At 48.8% G+C, this 19630-nt stretch overlaps 1 protein-coding gene across 1 annotated transcript; it reads right to left on the bottom strand.

Annotated features, from left to right (window-relative positions):
* Positions 1-734: 734 nt before the first annotated feature.
* On the bottom strand, positions 735-19289 carry nhej1 (nonhomologous end-joining factor 1). Its single transcript, XM_071331123.1, has 7 exons — positions 19107-19289; positions 18798-19013; positions 18488-18626; positions 18354-18412; positions 1741-1939; positions 1166-1266; positions 735-815 (listed from the first exon to the last, which is right to left on the bottom strand). The coding sequence occupies exons 1-7, from the start codon at positions 19287-19289 to the stop codon at positions 735-737; spliced, it is 978 nt and encodes a 325-aa protein (XP_071187224.1).
* Between the last annotated feature and the right edge of the window lie 341 nt (positions 19290-19630).

The following is a 19630-nucleotide window of genomic DNA, read 5'->3' as shown; positions in this document are numbered from 1 at the left end:
AAATTGATATCACAAAACGTATAAATATGCATTCTGACTGAGCTATGACAGTGTTCTAACTGCGTTGTCTTTTGAAAACAAGCCAAGTCGTAGACCAATGATTGAACAGGACTTCATTAGCATTCCAAGCATTCTACAACACCTTGAGTCAATGTCTCATTCTCTCTCGAAAGAAATAAGAATTAATTGCCAACACACTGCCAACCATCCAATAAGGATAAGGCGTCTGGAGCATGCATCAACTAGCCCTGTGGTTGGACTAGACGCAGGCCTGGTACTAGAGCGGGGAAGTCCTGTTCAATAACTAGCCCTGTGGTTGGACTAGACGCAGGCCTGGTACTAGAGCGTGCTCCATTCTGCCCAGAAGTTGAAACGAGTCATTTATGATGTTGCAAATGTGGTGAGAACACAGTCATTGATCCACATCTGAGCCCTAAATTGTCACACTATTTATTTATTATTTAGACAATAAAAAAAAATACACATCCATCAAACAATGAAACAGCCAAGGAAAAACATGTCAAATTATTTCATTTAAAAAAATGGTTTAAAAAAAAGAAATCTCCGTAGATGAGTACTTGAAAAACATGTCACATGAATTAAGGTGGTAGTGCTCATAGACGGCGTCCCAAAAGACACCCCATTCCCTACATAGTGCACTACTTTTGACCGTGTCATTTGGGACGTAGACGCAGACAGTCTCCATAGTGTTCGGTGCCCTACAGGTTCTGAGGTCATCCAAAAAGCCCCTTAGCTTTCTTCTTCTTGGGTCGCGTGGCGGGCCGATCTGCGGCAGCAGCCATGGGAACTGTAGTCTGTGTGGACGGCAACAGACGTGTTAGAAACAAGGTAAGGATATTATGGTTACATTATAGCCTTCACTCTTCAGTCTGAAGGAGAGGGGTCTAGGCTGGGTTACCGTACAGCCCTTAGGCGGCGTTTACACAGGCAGCACAATTCTGATCTTTTGCCCAATTATTGGCAATACAGCTGATCAGATTGCTCAAAATACCAATAAGTGAAGGAGAAAAAAGAAATCACAATTGGGCTGCCTGTGTAAACGCAGCCTTAGTGACATCTGCTGATGTAAAAGGGCTTATCAATAAATCGGATTGATTAATTCATTATTATTGGTAAATCAGAATCATTGCGGAGTTGACCAGACCTGTTCCTCATTAGATATCTTTGAGTCTGTGGTTCTGGCTCGGTCCCCCTGTCCAGTCTGCCTCTTCTCCCCCTGGTCCAGCCCATGGTTTACCTCCTCTCCTGTAGGGAACAAACAAACCACCAATTCACACCTGTAGTGGCCATAATCAGACACTAAAACCCATTTATCACACTATTGAGCCGAGCCAAACCGAGCTGAGCTGGCCTGGCCAAGGCAGCCTTCGTATGAGTTGCAACACATTTATCAACGTTGCAACAAAGGTATCAAACCGCTTGAGACTCCAACTTTCCCACGCCAGTTATTCTGCTAAAAGCAGCACTAGCAGGAGAAGTGAAGTGTTTGGGTGATTGATGTTGTTTAGCTAGATTACAGAAATGTCTGGGACAGAATATAGTACTTCATCCCTCCCCCTAGTGATCTCTTATAGAATGTGTGTGGTGTCTGTGTGAGAGAGAGAGTGTTGGTAGGACATGCGATCATACAGGTCTAAATCTGAGGCCTTGGGCCACAGAGGTGATGGCAAGATGGATGGGATTAGAAAGATCATACGACCAATGAGGAGAGGTCCAGACCTGGGGGCTGTGTGCCGCTGGCGGCGTGGTCAGGGTCACGGGCCTCTGTGGTGGATTCATCCTCTTCGGGGGCGTGTCTCTCAGAGATCTTACGTTTGCGAGCGTTGGTGTTGCCGTAGGACGTGACGGCTGAGCAGAGCTCCTGCAGCTCAGAGTCAAACCCCAGACTGCCCTGCCTCGCACATACCTGTGGCACAGTCTGAGGGAGAGTTAGAGAATGGGAGGGAGAGTGAGAGTGGGAGAGAGAGAGAGAAAATTATGACAAATCCAACTAATGTCAAAACTGTTGGCTATCTTTCCATAAATATAAATTAATATTAATATTTTTCTGCACACTATATTTTGAGGGGATTAAATGAAAGAAAAATAAGAGTACAGGAAGCAGAGGGAAATGACCAGAAATAAACTGTGACCTGAGCAAACACTAAGCTATCAGAGAGAGAGAGAAAGTGAGGGAAAGAAACAGTATGAGAGAACGAGTGAGAGGTGTAGAGAGAAAACTACACTAAATGATTTAGAGAGAATAAATGAATGATATGGAAAGACAATGTCCTGCAGTGAGTGTGTCTGTCAATCAGCCTGCCTGTTGGCCTGCAGCCGTGGCCTGCTTTCCCCGGTCAGTCACATGGTAGAGGTCTGGAGGAGTGACTGAAGTCTTTCCCCGGTCAGTCACATGGTAAAGGTCTGGAGGAGTGACTGAAGTCTTTCCCCGGTCAGTCACATGGTAGAGGTCTGGAGGAGTGACTGAAGTCTTTTGCCGGTCAATCACATGGTAGAGGTCTGGAGGAGTGACTGAAGTCTTTCCCCGGTCAGTCACATGGTAGAGGTCTGGAGGAGTGACTGAAGTCTTTTCCCGGTCAGTCACATGGTAGAGGTCTGGAGGAGTGACTGAAGTCTTTTCCCGGTCAATCACATGGTAGAGGTCTGGAGGAGTGACTGAAGTCTTTCCCTGGTCAGTCACATGGTAGATGTCTGGAGGAGTGACTGAAGGCTGAAGGCCTGATAAGGGTCTAATGAAAGCAGTTTTTCTAGCAGCTCTGGCACAAGGTAGAGACTAGCAAACAGGAACAACACTACAGGAGACAGGAAACAGGAAACCCACTACAGGAGACATGAAACAGGAAACCCACTACAGGAGACAGGAAACAGGAAACCCACTACAGGAGACAGGAAACAGGAAACCCACTACAGGAGACAGGAAACAGGAAACCCACTACAGGAGACAGGAAACAGGAAACCCACTACAGGAGACATGAAACAGGAAACCCACTACAGGAGACATGAAACAGGAAACCCACTACAGGAGACAGGAAACAGGAAACCCACTACAGGAGACATGAAACAGGAAACCCACTACAGGAGACAGGAAACAGGAAACCCACTACAGGAGACATGAAACAGGAAACCCACTACAGGAGACAGGAAACCCACTACAGGAGACAGGAAACCCACTACAGGAGACAGGAAACAGGAAACCCACTACAGGAGACAGGAAACAGGAAACCCACTACAGGAGACAGGAAACAGGAAACCCACTACAGGAGACATGAAACAGGAACAACACTACAGGAGACAGGAAACAGGAAACCCACTACAGGAGACAGGAAACCCACTACAGGAGACATGAAACAGGAAACCCACTACAGGAGACAGGAAACAGGAAACCCACTACAGGAGACAGGAAACAGGAAACCCACTACAGGAGACATGAAACAGGAAACCCACTACAGGAGACATGAAACAGGAAACCCACTACAGGAGACATGAAACAGGAAACCCACTACAGGAGACATGAAACAGGAAACCCACTACAGGAGACATGAAACAGGAAACCCACTACAGGAGACATGAAACAGGAACAACACTACAGGAGACAGGAAACAGGAAACCCACTACAGGAGACAGGAAACAGGAACAACACTACAGGAGACAGGAAACAGGAAACCCACTACAGGAGACAGGAAACAGGAAACCCACTACAGGAGACATGAAACAGGAAACCCACTACAGGAGACATGAAACAGGAACAACACTACAGGAGACAGGAAACAGGAACAACACTACAGGAGACAGGAAACAGGAACAACACTACAGGAGACATGAAACAGGAAACCCACTACAGGAGACAGGAAACAGGAACAACACTACAGGAGACAGGAAACAGGAAACCCACTACAGGAGACATGAAACAGGAAACCCACTACAGGAGACAGGAAACAGGAAACCCACTACAGGAGACAGGAAACAGGAAACCCACTACAGGAGACAGGAAACAGGAAACCCACTACAGGAGACAGGAAACAGGAAACCCACTACAGGAGACAGGAAACAGGAAACCCACTACAGGAGACAGGAAACAGGAAACCCACTACAGGAGACAGGAACAACACTACAGGAGACAGGAAACTTCGGTAGGTCTATATAGGCTGCTGCAACACCGTACTGCACTGTTGTGTGTGTGTGTGTACACAACCAACTCCAAGTCAAGACAGATAACATACTAAACTCATACAGCACGTACACACTATTCATTCTACTCTTTCACTCGCTTTTTTCAGTCAAACGGAGAGGACAAACTCTGAATTAGCTGTTCAAATATTGACCGGGAGAAATTGGTGGTCTCGCACTGCTGTCAGTGAGAGGGGCTCCTAAACATACTTGGTCAGGTTTAGAGGTCTGCATTGATTTATTTTAGTTTTTTGTTTGTTTAAATATCGTAAAAATAAATGTATGCTCTGGTCAGGCTTTAGTTCCCCTTTGGGCACAGAGCAACCAATGTGTGGAGGACCAGCGGCTCCATAGAAAAGGAGCAAAGCCACCCTTCTCTTCTCCGCTCTCCTCCTCACTCTCTCCATCATCTCATTTTCTGTTCCGCACCTTCGTTTACCCCTTCATCTTTCTTTCCACGCAATCTTGCTATCATTCAACCTCTGGTTTTCATCCATTTTATCATTCATGCTGTCTTTTCTCCCACGCTTCTATCAACGTTCTCCCTTTGCCCTGTTCCACACAAACCACTGCATTTCAGTCTAAATAAGTGTTTACTGCATTCAATTCCTGTGACTACATTGCCTTGTGAAATGTGGAAACTTGCTGTTTTCCCATTTTGTTCCAACCTTCTCCTGTAGGACACATTGGAAAACATTTGGCATGCACACCTCTTCTGGCAAATTTGCTAATTTTCTGTCAAGTTGTTTGAGGATCATTGATGGACAGTAATAGTAAAAAAAAAAGGTGAAACCCTTAATGGTGAAACTGCTACGTCTGTTTGTGATGTTTCAACAACAAACAAGTTACTGCAAAGAACACCTATTTTTTAAATTTTTTATCAGACATCATTGCTCACAATATGCACAGCAATATCTTTACCCCGCTGCGCTACGTCGCCTCAGCTCGGCAACAAAACCAATAATGGTGGAGGGGCGGCCAGCGGTGCCGTTTCCCCTTACAACGGATTACATCCAAGTCAGAGCTGTAACTAGGCCACTTGGGACCATCCCTTCAAACCGTCAAGTGTAAAGCATTCTCAAAAGTATGTCCAATGTATTGGGCCTGCGTCTCAGAGTAGAAGTGTTGTTCTAGGATCAGTTTAGCCTTTTAAAGCATAATGAATAAGGGAATGGACCTGATCCTAGATCAGCCCTCCTGGACGATAAACAAATCTTAAAACCATAAAAAGGGAAAGAATGGCATAAAGAGTTAACAAAACAAAGGTCAGTTTAAATAGACTACCGTGGTTCAACCGCCTCTCTACCTCACAGTTAATAATATTCATCTGGAACTTTCCTGTGGCCTCCACCAGACTGAGTGGCCTGCCGCTGTCATAACAGACCAAAGTCCTGCAGTACGGAGACAGGGGAGGAGTTACTGCTTTGGTGAGCTCACCTGTGTTAGGGATTTGGTTGAGGTTAGGGTCAGTTTACCCTCATCGGACTGTCAATGGGATGCACGCCAGTCAAGTTCCTTTAGTTGCGCCCTCACAAATCTGACCCCTGCCCTCTGCAGGGTTGTTAGACTGCTGGCCATCCATACTGGCACCTTAGCCAATCACTGCCCCGCGGCCTGACCAAAGAAAAACAGGGAAGGTGAAAGAAGGGGAGGACAAGTAGAAGGAAGGTGAGGGATGTTGACATTTCCCTCTATTACTAGTGGGTAAACAGCTCTGGGTTTAGCCGGTGTTGTTTTCTGAAATAGAACACAGCCTCTAGGCCGGTGTTGTTTTCTGAAATAGAACACAGCCTCTAGGCCGGTGTTGTTTTCTGAAATAGAACACAGTCTCTAGGCCGGTGTTGTTTTCTGAAATAGAACACAGCCTCTAGGCCGGTGTTGTTTTCTGAAATAGAACACAGCCTCTAGGCCGGTGTTGTTTTCTGAAATAGAACACAGCCTCTAGGCCGGTGTTGTTTTCTGAAATAGAACACAGCCTCTAGGCCGGTGTTGTTTTCTGAAATAGAACACAGTCTCTAGGCCGGTGTTGTTTTCTGAAATAGACCACAGTCTCTAGGCCGGTGTTGAGTAGTGGGGATTGGTGCTGACCAACCTTAATGGAACCCTGGTACAGACTGCTGGGTCCTCACCTGATCTATAGTAAAAACACTGATGCTGTATCCTAAAGTAACCACTAGCCCCTACACCCTAACCCCTACACCCTAGTCAGTAACCACTAACCCCTACACCCTAGTGAGTAACCACTGACACATAGCCCCAACACCCTAGTCAGTAACCACTAACCCCTACACCCTAGTCAGTAACCACTGACCCCTACACCCTAGTCCGTACACCCTAGTCAGTAACCACTAGTCCCTACACCCTAGTCAGTAACCACTAGTCCCTACACCCTAGTCAGTAACCACTAGCCCCTACACCCTAGTCAGTAGCCCCGACACCCTAGTCAGTAGCCACTAACCCCTACACCCTAGTCACTAACCCCTACACCCTAGTCAGTAACCACTGACCCCTACACCCTAGTCCGTACACCCTAGTCAGTAACCACTAGCCCCTACACCCTAGTCAGTAGCCACTAACCACTGACCCCTAGCCCAGACACCCTAGTCAGTAACCACTGACCCCGACACCCTAGTCAGTAACCACTGACCCCTAGTCAGTAACCACTGACCCCTAGCCAGTAACCACTGACCCCTAGCCAGTAACCACTGACCCCTAGCCAGTAACCACTGACCCCTAGCCAGTAACCACTGACCCCTAGCCAGTAACCACTGACCCCTAGCCAGTAACCACTGACCCCTAGCCAGTAACCACTGACCCCTAGCCAGTAACCACTGACCCCTAGCCAGTAACCACTGACCCTTAGCCACTAACCACTGACCCCTAGCCCAGACACCCTAGTCAGTAACCACTGACCCCTAGCCAGTAACCACTGACCCTTAGCCCCGACACCCTAGTCAGTAACCACTAACCCCTAGTCAGTAACCACAGGCCCCGACACCATAGTCAGTAACCTCTGACCCCTAGCCCCGACACCCTAGTCAGTAACCACTAGCCCCGACACCCTAGTCAGTAACCACTAGCCCCGACACCCTAGTCAGTAACCACTAGCCCCGACACCCTAGTCAGTAACCACTAGCCCCGACACCCTAGTCAGTAACCACTAGCCCCGACACCCTAGTCAGTAACCACTAGCCCCGACACCCTAGTCAGTAACCTCTGACCCCTAGCCCCGACACCCTAGTCAGTAACCACTAGCCCCGACACCCTAGTCAGTAACCACTAACACCTAGCCCGACACCCTAGTCAGTAACCACTAACCCCTAGTCAGTAACCACTGGCCCCGACACCCTAGTCAGTAACCACTGACCCCTAGTCAGTAACCACTGACCCCAAGTCAGTAACCACTGACCCCTAGCTCCTGTTGCACTGTTCTACCAGACTAAGATTCTCTGGTCTGATGAAACCAAGATTGAACCCTTTGGCCTGAATGCCAAGCGTCATGTCTGGAGGAAACCAGGCACCGCTTATCAATACCATGCCTTGTCCCTAAAAACAGACACATGGTGAGGTAGAGAAGTAGAAACAGGGAAAGAGGGATACTTAGTCAGTTATACAACTGAATGCCTTCAACTGAAATGCGGCTTCCGCATTTAACCCATACCCCTCTGAAACAGAGGTGCGGGGGCTGCCTTAAATCGACATCCACGACTTCGGCGCCCGGGGAACAGTGGGTTAATTGCCTTGCTCAGGGGCAGAATGACAGATTTTTACCTTGTCAGCTCTAGGATTCGATCCAGCAACCTTTACGGTTACTGGCCCAACGCTCTAACCACATCAACACCATGCCTTGTCCCTAAAAACAGACATGGTGAGGCAGAGGGGTAGAAACACACATCAACCCCATGCTGTCCCTAGAAACAGACACATAGTGAGGTAGACGGGTAGAAACACACATCAACCCCATGCTGTCCCTAAAAACAGACATAGTGAGGTAGAAGGGTAGAAACACACATCAACCCCATGCTGTCCCTAAAAACAGACACATAGTGAGGTAGAAGGGTAGAAACACACATCAACCCCATGCTGTCCCTAAAAACAGACATGGTGAGGCAGAGAGGTAGAAACACACATCAACCCCATGCTGTCCGTAGAAACAGACACATAGTGAGGTAGAAGGGTAGAAACACACATCAACCCCATGCTGTCCCTAAAAACAGACACATAGTGAGGTAGAAGGGTAGAAACACACATCAACCCCATGCTGTCCCTAAAAACAGACATAGTGAGGTAGAAGGGTAGAAACACACATCAACCCCATGCTGTCCCTAAAAACAGACACATAGTGAGGTAGAAGGGTAGAAACACACATCAACCCCATGCTGTCCCTAAAAACAGACATAGTGAGGTAGAAGGGTAGAAACACACATCAACCCCATGCTGTCCCTAAAAACAGACACATAGTGAGGTAGAAGGGTAGAAACACACATCAACCCCATGCTGTCCCTAAAAACAGACATAGTGAGGTAGAAGGGTAGAAACACACATCAACCCCATGCTGTCCCTAGAAACAGACGCATAGTGAGGTAGAAGGGTAGAAACACACATCAACCCCATGCTGTCCCTAGAAACAGACACATAGTGAGGTAGAAGGGTAGAAACACACATCAACCCCATGCTGTCCCTAAAAACAGACATAGTGAGGTAGAAGGGTAGAAACACACATCAACCCCATGCTGTCCCTAAAAACAGACATAGTGAGGTAGAAGGGTAGAAACACACATCAACCCCATGCTGTCCCTAAAAACAGACACATAGTGAGGTAGAAGGGTAGAAACACACATCAACCCCATGCTGTCCCTAAAAACAGACGCATAGTGAGGTAGAAGGGTAGAAACACACATCAACCCCATGCTGTCCCTAGAAACAGACACATAGTGAGGTAGAAGGGTAGAAACACACATCAACCCCATGCTGTCCCTAGAAACAGACACATAGTGAGGTAGAAGGGTAGAAACACACATCAACCCCATGCTGTCCCTAGAAACAGACAAATAGTGAGGTAGAAGGGTAGAAACACACATCAACCCCATGCTGTCCCTAAAAACAGACACATAGTGAGGTAGAAGGGTAGAAACACACATCAACCCCATGCTGTCCCTAAAAACAGACACATAGTGAGGTAGAAGGGTAGAAACACACATCAACCCCATGCTGTCCCTAAAAACAGACACATAGTGAGGTAGAAGGGTAGAAACACACATCAACCCCATGCTGTCCCTAGAAACAGACACATAGTGAGGTAGAAGGGTAGAAACACACATCAACCCCATGCTGTCCCTAAAAACAGACACATAGTGAGGTAGAAGGGTAGAAACACACATCAACCCCATGCTGTCCCTAAAAACAGACACATAGTGAGGTAGAAGGGTAGAAACACACATCAACCCTATGCTGTCCCTAGAAACAGACACATAGTGAGGTAGAAGGGTAGAAACACACATCAACCCCATGCTGTCCCTAGAAACAGACACATAGTGAGGTAGAAGGGTAGAAACACACATCAACCCCATGCTGTCCCTAGAAACAGACACATAGTGAGGTAGAAGGGTAGAAACACACATCAACCCCATGCTGTCCCTAAAAACAGACACATAGTGAGGTAGAAGGGTAGAAACACACATCAACCCCATGCTGTCCCTAGAAACAGACACATAGTGAGGTAGAAGGGTAGAAACACACATCAACCCCATGCTGTCCCTAGAAACAGACACATAGTGAGGTAGAAGGGTAGAAACACACATCAACCCCATGCTGTCCCTAGAAACAGACACATAGTGAGGTAGAAGGGTAGAAACACACATCAACCCCATGCTGTCCCTAAAAACAGACACATAGTGAGGTAGAAGGGTAGAAATGTAGAAAGCCATCACCGACAGCTGTCCAAGATTCTACATGGTGAATAAGGAAAGACAACCTCTGATCACAGGCTATTACAGGCAACAATGAACACATCGAACTGGCTATCCAAGGTCCCTCCCCTCAGAGCCTCTCCAATGGTTTAGATGAGGAGGCAAGGGTAGAGGATGCAAGGGATGTGTGACTGTCCAACTGACTGTGTCTGGTAGAACAGGGCAACAGGAGCTGGTCCAACTGACTGTGTCTGGTAGAACAGGGCAACAGGAGCCGGTCCAACTGACTGTGTCTGGTAGAACAGGACAACAGGAGTCGGTCCAACTGACTGTCTGGTAGAACAGGGCAACAGGAGCCGGTCCAACTGACTGTCTGGTAGAACAGGGCAACAGGAGCCGGTCCAACTGACTGTGTCTGGTAGAACAGGGCAACAGGAGCCGGTCCAACTGACTGTCTGGTAGAACAGGGCAACAGGAGCCGGTCCAACTGACTGTGTCTGGTAGAACAGGGCAACAGGAGCCGGTCCAACTGACTGTGTCTGGTAGAACAGGGCAACAGGAGCCGGTCCAACTGACTGTGTCTGGTAGAACAGGGCAACAGGAGCCGGTCCAACTGACTGTGTCTGGTAGAACAGGGCAACAGGAGCCGGTCCAACTGACTGTGTCTGGTAGAACAGGGCAACAGGAGCCGGTCCAACTGACTGTGTCTGGTAGAACAGGGCAACAGGAGCCGGTCCAACTGACTGTGTCTGGTAGAACAGGGCAACAGGAGCCGGTCCAACTGACTGTGTCTGGTAGAACAGGGCAACAGGAGCCTGTCCAACTGACTGTGTCTGGTAGAACAGGGCAACAGGAGCCGGTCCAACTGACTGTGTCTGGTAGAACAGGGCAACAGGAGCCGGTCCAACTGACTGTGTCTGGTAGAACAGGGCAACAGGAGCCGGTCCAACTGACTGTGTCTGGTAGAACAGGGCAACAGGAGCCGGTCCAACTGACTGTGTCTGGTAGAACAGGGCAACAGGAGCCGGTCCAACTGACTGTGTCTGGTAGAACAGGGCAACAGGAGCCGGTCCAACTGACTGTCTGGTAGAACAGGGCAACAGGAGCCGGTCCAACTGACTGTCTGGTAGAACAGGGCAACAGGAGCCGGTCCAACTGACTGTGTCTGGTAGAACAGGGCAACAGGAGCCGGTCCAACTGACTGTGTCTGGTAGAACAGGACAACAGGAGCCGGTCCAACTGACTGTGTCTGGTAGAACAGGGCAACAGGAGCCGGTCCAACTGACTGTCTGGTACAACAGGGCAACAGGAGCTGGTCCAACTGACTGTCTGGTAGAACAGGGCAACAGGAGCCGGTCCAACTGACTGTGTCTGGTAGAACAGGGCAACAGGAGCCGGTCCAACTGACTGTGTCTGGTACAACAGGGCAACAGGAGCCGGTCCAACTGACTGTCTGGTAGAACAGGGCAACAGGAGCCGGTCCAACTGACTGTGTCTGGTAGAACAGGGCAACAGGAGCCGGTCCAACTGACTGTCTGGTAGAACAGGGCAACAGGAGCCGGTCCAACTGACTGTGTCTGGTAGAACAGGACAACAGGAGCCGGTCCAACTGACTGTGTCTGGTAGAACAGGGCAACAGGAGCCGGTCCAACTGACTGTCTGGTAGAACAGGACAACAGGAGCCGGTCCAACTGACTGTGTCTGGTAGAACAGGGCAACAGGAGCCGGTCCAACTGACTGTGTCTGGTACAACAGGGCAACAGGAGCCGGTCCAACTGACTGTGTCTGGTACAACAGGGCAACAGGAGCCGGTCCAACTGACTGTCTGGTAGAACAGGGCAACAGGAGCCGGTCCAACTGACTGTGTCTGGTAGAACAGGGTAACAGGAGCCGGTCCAACTGACTGTGTCTGGTAGAACAGGGTAACAGGAGCCGGTCCAACTGACTGTGTCTGGTACAACAGGGCAACAGGAGCCGGTCCAACTGACTGTGTCTGGTAGAACAGGGCAACAGGAGCCGGTCCAACTGACTGTGTCTGGTAGAACAGGGCAACAGGAGCCGGTCCAACTGACTGTGTCTGGTAGAACAGGGCAACAGGAGCCGGTCCAACTGACTGTGTCTGGTAGAACAGGGCAACAGGAGCTGGTCCAACTGACTGTGTCTGGTAGAACAGGGCAACAGGAGCCGGTCCAACTGACTGTGTCTGGTAGAACAGGGCAACAGGAGCCGGTCCAACTGACTGTCTGGTAGAACAGGGCAACAGGAGCCGGTCCAACTGACTGTGTCTGGTAGAACAGGGCAACAGGAGCTGGTCCAACTGACTGTATTGCTGTTAGTTTATAGGGAGCCCCACCTACAGTCACACAGAGCAGGAATTCCTCAGCCGTGTGTGATAAGGCCCACTCCTGTTTAGAAGACCGCTGTCAATGATTTACCACACAGAAGAGGGATGGAGAGAGATAGAGGAGGACAAGGGGTGGGGGCGTGGGGGTGAAAAGCAAGAGAGAGGGGGAAGAAGAGAGGGGAGAGAGAGAGGTGAACGAGAGAAAGACATGGAGAGGAACGCAAGAGAGGATGACCAGAGCATAGAACCATGGCATCAGCTCAGCCACTGATCTCTAAACAGCCTCTATCTATCTAGCAATGCTTGGACTGATCTAGACAGGAGCTGTATGACAGTTCACACAGGTGGCTGGTCTAGACAGGAGCTGTATGACAGTTCACACAGGTGGCTGGTCTAGACAGGAGCTGTATGACAGTTCACACAGGTGGCTGGTCTAGACAGGAGCTGTATGACAGTTCACACAGGTGGCTGGTCTAGACAGGAGCTGTATGACAGTTCACACAGGTGGCTGGTCTAGACAGGAGCTGTATGACAGTTCACACAGGTGGCTGGTCTAGCAGTAATGCTGCAGCCTCCAACACACAGGTCTACACTGTCTGCATAGGTTTAAATAGGGCCTGCTGCCCTTTGACACAAACTCTCTCAAGCTTTCCCCACGGCCATCCTCTCTCTCTCTGTTCAATGAAGACAGAAAATATATGACATCTACATAAAGGGAGATGACATAGGAGCAGCAGAGCCAGATCTGAAGTCCAGAGGTGATGACAGCCTCCGGCGGATGGAGCCCGTGAATAACCAGGGGGGGGATTCTAACCTCAAACCCGCAGTAGCTCCCCACATCCCCTGCTTCCAGACTTCTCCCGACCACCAACCCATAGACCCCCATGGAGAACCAAATCCACAGCCCTACAGATGGACTAGCATGTTAACTCAGTGTTAGGGGGCTACTGTAACCGCTCCACTCCCCCTCCCCTGATCTGACCCGCCTGTTCCTATCCAGCATGGGGGGGAGGGGTGTGGGGTATGGAGCGTGAGGTAGACCACAGGGAACATGTCCCTCCCCTCTTTCACTCAGTCACAATGTTTTTCTCCACTCAGCACCAAAACCCCAAGGCATGCGTCACTGCTGCGGACTGGTCACACACACACAGAAGCACACACACACACACACACACATACTGGTCACACACACACACAGAAGCACACGCATACTGGTCCCACACACACGAAAAGGAACACTCAACGACACACCCTCCCCTCTGAAACCAAAACCATGCGTCATTACCCGGTCCAGTATGGACAAACAGACACGCCCCTTGCCAGGCCAGATCCACAAGCGGTGACAAAACACCCCCAAAACGGGTCAAAAACAGGTGACAAAATAGCCCCAAAACGGGTCAAAAACAAGTGAAAACGACGAAAGCCCAGATGGAGATTAGTGTGATCTAAAAGAAGGACAGAAGGTGGGCCCCTCCACTTTCACATCAGAAATGGGCATCTAGATTCCAGATGAACCCAGGACACGGTGTGTGTGTGTGTGTGTGTGTGTGTGCGAGACAGTGGATGGGTAGTCTAATTCCAACCTCCATGTCAATGTTGACCTGTGGTGGGTGGGGTGTTTGTGGGGTGATGAGGGGCTCCAATGGAAAGCTAGAAACATACCTGGGTTGACTTTCTCTTCCCCCGTCTGTCTCTTTCCCCTCCTTTCATCTGCACACCTCTCTAATCCTCCTTTCCAGGAGGTCTACTCTACAGTGGAAGAGGATGGCAATAGAAAATCCCCAGTGGTGGGATGAGAGGGGGGGGGTGGAGTGAAGGAAGGTACAAACAACACCTGGGTTCAAATAGTATTTGAAATACTTTGAGCGGTTCCTTGAGCCTGCCCGGATGGGCAGCGGTTGCACTTTTGGGACCATTCCATTGGTCCCTTTGTGCCAGGCAAGCAGAGTGCAAGTATTTGAAAGATTTCAAATGCTATTTGAACCCAGGTTGTTAACAAACATAAGTCCTTCCTTTCTCCCCCCTTTCATTTGCAGGAAAATCATTCTCCAAAAATAACCCTGCTCACCACTTTGAAGGCCAGATATGTCATTCTAAATGTGTTTGCCCACAGATAAAGGCATCTTTCAGTAGCCATTGAGTAAGAGTCACCATCAAAAGGTAGGTGCCGTGTTGACTGAGGTGAGCGGAGGTGAAGGGGGCATTATCTGGGCCTGGGTTCCCAGTATAGTCTTACGAGCCGAAGGCTGGAGGCTAAAACAGATCCTAGTATAGACCTACGAGCTGAAGGCTGGAGGATAAAACAGATCCTAGTATAGACCTACGAGCTGGAGGCTAAAACAGATCCTAGTATAGACCTACGAGCTGAAGGCTGGAGGCTAAAACAGATCCTAGTATAGACCTACGAGCTGAAGGCTGGAAGCTAAAACAGATTTTATCAAACGACGCTGGGCCAATTGTGTGCCGCCCTATGGGACTCCCAATCACGGCCAGTTGTGATACAGCCTGGATTCGAACCAGGGTGTCTGTAGTGACACCTCAAGCACTGAGATGAAGTACCTTAGACTGCTGCATCTCAGTGCTTGTATAGCCCTACGAGCTGGAGGCTAAAACAGATCCCAGTATAGCCCTACGAGCTGAAGGCTGGAGGCTAAAACAGATCCCAGTATAGCCCTACGAGCTGAAGGCTGGAGGCTAAAACAGATCCCAGTATAGCCCTACGAGCTGAAGGCTAAAACAGATCCCAGTATAGCCCTACGAGCTGAAGGCTAGAGGCTAAAACAGATCCCAGTATAGTCCTACGAGCTGAAGGCTAAAACAGATCCCAGTATAGCCCTACGAGCTGAAGGCTGGAGGCTAAAACAGATCCCAGTATAGCCCTACGAGCTGGAGGCTAAAACAGATCCCAGTATAGCCCTACGAGCTGAAGGCTGGAGGCTAAAACAGATCCCAGTATAGTCCTACGAGCTGAAGGCTAAAACAGATCCCAGTATTGCCCTACGAGCTGAAAGCTGGAGGCTAAAACAGATCCCAGTATTGCCCTACGAGCAGAAAGCTGGAGGCTAAAACAGAGCCGACTTACGAGGGAAGACGAACAGCAAGACACCAGGAGAGACAGACGGACACAAAAGGTACACAGAGTCTTCCCAGAGGGGGAAACGCAAACAGAGACACCACCTCCTATAGATAAATACTACACACACATGCCACGGCTCCTCGCCTCGCGCCACCTCCTCCACCCATCTGTCTACTGGTTAGGCCATAAGCCCAAAGGAATGGCTGGCCACGGACGCCACCTCCCTCTCCAGTGTGTGTGTTGCCTTGACACTTCGCAGTGAAATTTTTCCAGACACTTAATTTCAGTTTGGACTTTGGTCGGTGGCGGCCTGTTGGCGCTCAGTGGAATTTGCCGTGGCCGGGAGAAGAAGGGTGTGAGGTGTGTGTACTTTGATCTGAGAGGAGGAAAGGCCACGTTCCCCTGCATGCATTGCCATTCTCTTTATGGGCCATGTCCAGATGAGCATTTCCCCAAACCTCCAGGGAGGCTTACTACAGTAAGGTCTGAGCCCAAGGTAGAGGGCCTCGACGGGGTCAGGAAGGAGGACAAGTACCCACTACCCTCCGTACGGGACAGGAGGGAGGGAGAGTGGACCCTGCCTGCCCCCTGTTTCACACTGCAGAGTTCAGACAAAACTCCATCTCTACATTCCCCAGGACACTTCGAAATGCCAACACATACACACAGGTCAGAGATGGGGGTCAATGAAGCAGCGACTGAGAAATTCCACATCCTACCACACACTCACACTGAAACACACTCAACACACTAACTAAAACACAGGCTCATTAAACTACCAGGGCACCAAACAAACACACACATCAACTGCATGGATCCCTCTACTACTGTTAACACAAGAGCAATTCAGCCAATTTATTTTCAGCATAAATAGGAAGTATTCAAGGTAAATTCTTACAATAAAGCACTATTTTGGACAAACAAATGATCTAAATGTGCATATTTTATAGTCTTTTTTGTTTCTCTTTATCAATGGGGCCAATCATTTGGGACCTGACTGCACATACACTCTCCGCCGTATTTATTTAGACAGCTACAACTTTCTACTCTCTTCCAGCATGTTTCCTCTGAGGCGACAGGACACAGTCACCTTTTATTTGGTGGTATTTCCATACACGTTTTACCGTTTAGATTAGAAATGAAAGCACTTTGTGTATCTAGTCCCGCCATTTGAAGGTGTCATTAATATTTGGGAAAAATGCATCTATAGTGTATTAAAGTAGTCAAACGTTTAGTATTTGTTCACATATTCCTAGCACACAATGACTACATCAAGCTTGTGACTTGTTCGATGCCAAACTTGTTCGATGCCTTTGCAGTTTGTTGAGAATAGGAACTGAATGTAGGAACTGAATGTTGAATAACATAGTGTCATTTTGGAGTCACATTTATTGGAAATAAGAATAGAATGTTTCTAAACACTTCTACAATAATGTTGATGCTACCATGATTATCCATGATTATCCATGATTATCCATGATTATCCATGATTGCGCATAATCGTGGATAATGACAGAACGTTAGAGGCAAAATTATACCCTCCAAAAACATGCTAACCTCTTAAAATGACCAATAACCAGGGAGGGTAGCATTTTGGGGGGGTAGGAGCAAGGACCCAGCCCTCACCAGGCGACCCAGGAGACTATGCACAAGAGGAGTGTAAATCTATATAATCTGGATGACGGAGTGCACGACAATCGTCTAAGAAAGTTGATTCCCCGAGCGGACCCATCATAAGTGCAAAGTAGAGCTGTGACGTCATGGAATTTTGGATGACGGTTATTGGTCAGCATAATGACCGCGGTCAGCGTTATAATCGTTTGAATAGCAAAATGTTTTAGTTCTTTTTTTATTTTAAAAACGCACATTTTCTTCTCTCCTCCACTCATGCATGTGCTGCAGGAAGTGGGGCGTTACCTAGGCAACCAAAGCCTTGTTTGCTACAGCAAGGGGCAACAAAGTCTCCTTGCGTTATAAAGAGTCCATGTAACCGTAGAAACAGACTCAACGAATGCCCATCCGTCCCGTCTTCAGTCAGCTGTTCCTTCCATAATGTTTTTATAGGTTATGACAGTTATTTCATTTCCATGACGGTCTTCAACCATGATCGTCAGTTACGTGGTCATACGGTAACTGTGCCGCCCTCGTGCCAAGGTGATGACCGAGGGCGGCAGCAGTAAGAGGTTTATCAGACCCTTCTCCCCTGAAGAGGCCACCGAGGCTAAGATGGAGATACACGAGCGCTGTCCTCCAAGCCTCTTTACCTGGCTTTAACCCAACGTGAAATGTACTTAACCACGATCCAGCCTAACCCAGCACCTCCCACCTCATGGCTACAATGCCCCTAGAACAGAACAAACTACATCCACCAGTCGGCTGAGCAAGAACCCAGTCCTCACTGGTCGACCCAGGGTGCCATGCAACTGAGCACAATGAACGCCTTGTGCAAACAAAGCATTTCCTTTAAAGCCTGAACACACAATTGTCGTTCAGGTTTAGATAAAGGTTAAATCAGAACTTCATTATAAAAATAACTACGGTCATTTAGAAAGGTGTGGACACACTACTCTGTCAGTGATCACTGGATAAAACAAGGACAGACAAACATCCAATAAGTAGAAAAGTAGATGTCAATAATAACCTTGTTAATGGAAGGCCCCGCCCAGAGAGACACACACACACAAAATATTGCAGCAGAAACCTGGTTTATTGTGGCTTACTTATTACTAAGCTGAGTATTCAAAGGCGGCTCTTGCCAGGCTTCCTCTTTCCCAGTAATATATTCCTCCTAACTATGTATGCTCAGTATGCCTTAGATTACGACTATGAAACTTACCTGTGTCAGGAAGTTCTCTCTGTAGCTTTGTTCCTCAAACAACTCTGTCTGCAATCGCTCTGCAAAACAGACACACCAATGAGAGGAACAGGTGTGTATGTTGTGTTTAATGAGTGTATTTTTGTAGAGCCTACCTCTGCTCAGCACTGCCCCATTGTCTCTGTAGTCTTGGAGCTCAGTGTCTTTCCTGGCAAGCAGAGCTCCCAGTTGGCCCACCTGTCTCTGCAGTAACCTGCTCATCAACAGCAGGGGGCGCACAAGCTGACTGCACACCTGATAGAACACACCAATATACATTACACAACCATTAGTCACGGAGCGAGCGAGCACACACACACACACACACACACACACACGGGCTTGCATAAAAACACACAAACACACATAAAAGTTCAGTGAAAGTTGAGTACAGAGTTGGTGTTCAGTTAAGTCTATGGATCGTACCATAACCACAGGGGCAGGGGTGCAGCGGAATTCCCAGTAGAAAGGCACCCCAGCCAGCTCACTCTTCAACTTCAGGTTGATGTCACCGCCGTGGTGGTTGAGGGAGAACTGAAGCGCACCCCCGTCCTCCACCCGTCCAGACAGACAGGGGTGAGCTACCTCACACATGTGAGAGAAGAAGGCGTGGACGGGAGCCCGCAATCGCCTGTTCAGCTCCTGTTATGACAGAGAGGACATTTTTTCAAAGGCTGTTGAAATGTACTTTAGTTTGTGTGTGTGTGTGTACATATATGTGTGTGTCCTCCTTGCCTGAGCTCTGTCCTGGATGGCCCTGGTGTCCATCTCCTCCTCCCACACAGAGTGCAGGTCCGTGAGCAGGATGCGGTACGCTGTGTCCCCAAACCAGGTCTTGGCCAGGAGCTGAGACCCACTGATACACACTGGTACCCAGGGACAGTCCAGCAGATCCCCATCAACTGCATCTCTCTCCATGGCAGACTATCACCAGGCCAGCACCAGCCACCTGGAGAGATAATGTAACATTACTCCCATCTCTCTCCATGGCAGACTATCACCAGGCCAGCACCAGCCACCTGGAGAGATAATGTAACATTACTCCAATCTCTCTCCATGGCAGACTATCACCAGGCCAGCACCAGCCACCTGGAGAGATAATGTAACATTACTCCCATCTCTCTCCATGGCAGACTATCACCAGGCCAGCACCAGCCACCTGGAGAGATAATGTAACATTACTCCCATCTCTCTCCATGGCAGACTATCACCAAGCCAGCACCAGCCACCTGGAGAGATAATGTAACATTACTCCCATC

The sequence above is a fragment of the Salvelinus alpinus genome, chromosome 10, assembly GCF_045679555.1.
Source record: "Salvelinus alpinus chromosome 10, SLU_Salpinus.1, whole genome shotgun sequence".
NCBI classification, from domain to species: domain Eukaryota; kingdom Metazoa; phylum Chordata; class Actinopteri; order Salmoniformes; family Salmonidae; genus Salvelinus; species Salvelinus alpinus.
Note: the sequence above shows the minus strand (reverse complement) of the source record. Positions and strands in the feature narration are given on the sequence as shown.

Coding starts and splice junctions, on each gene's coding strand:
- nhej1 (XM_071331123.1), bottom strand. CDS start 19,289: ATGGAGAGAGATGCAGTTGATGGGGATCTGCTGGACTGTCCCTGGGTA. Junction 19,014..19,106: donor CCATCCAGGACAGAGCTCAG/GCAAGGAGGACA, acceptor CTGTCATAACAG/GAGCTGAACAGGCGATTGCG. Junction 816..1,165: donor AGATATCTAATGAGGAACAG/GTCTGGTCAACT, acceptor CCGTCCACACAG/ACTACAGTTCCCATGGCTGC.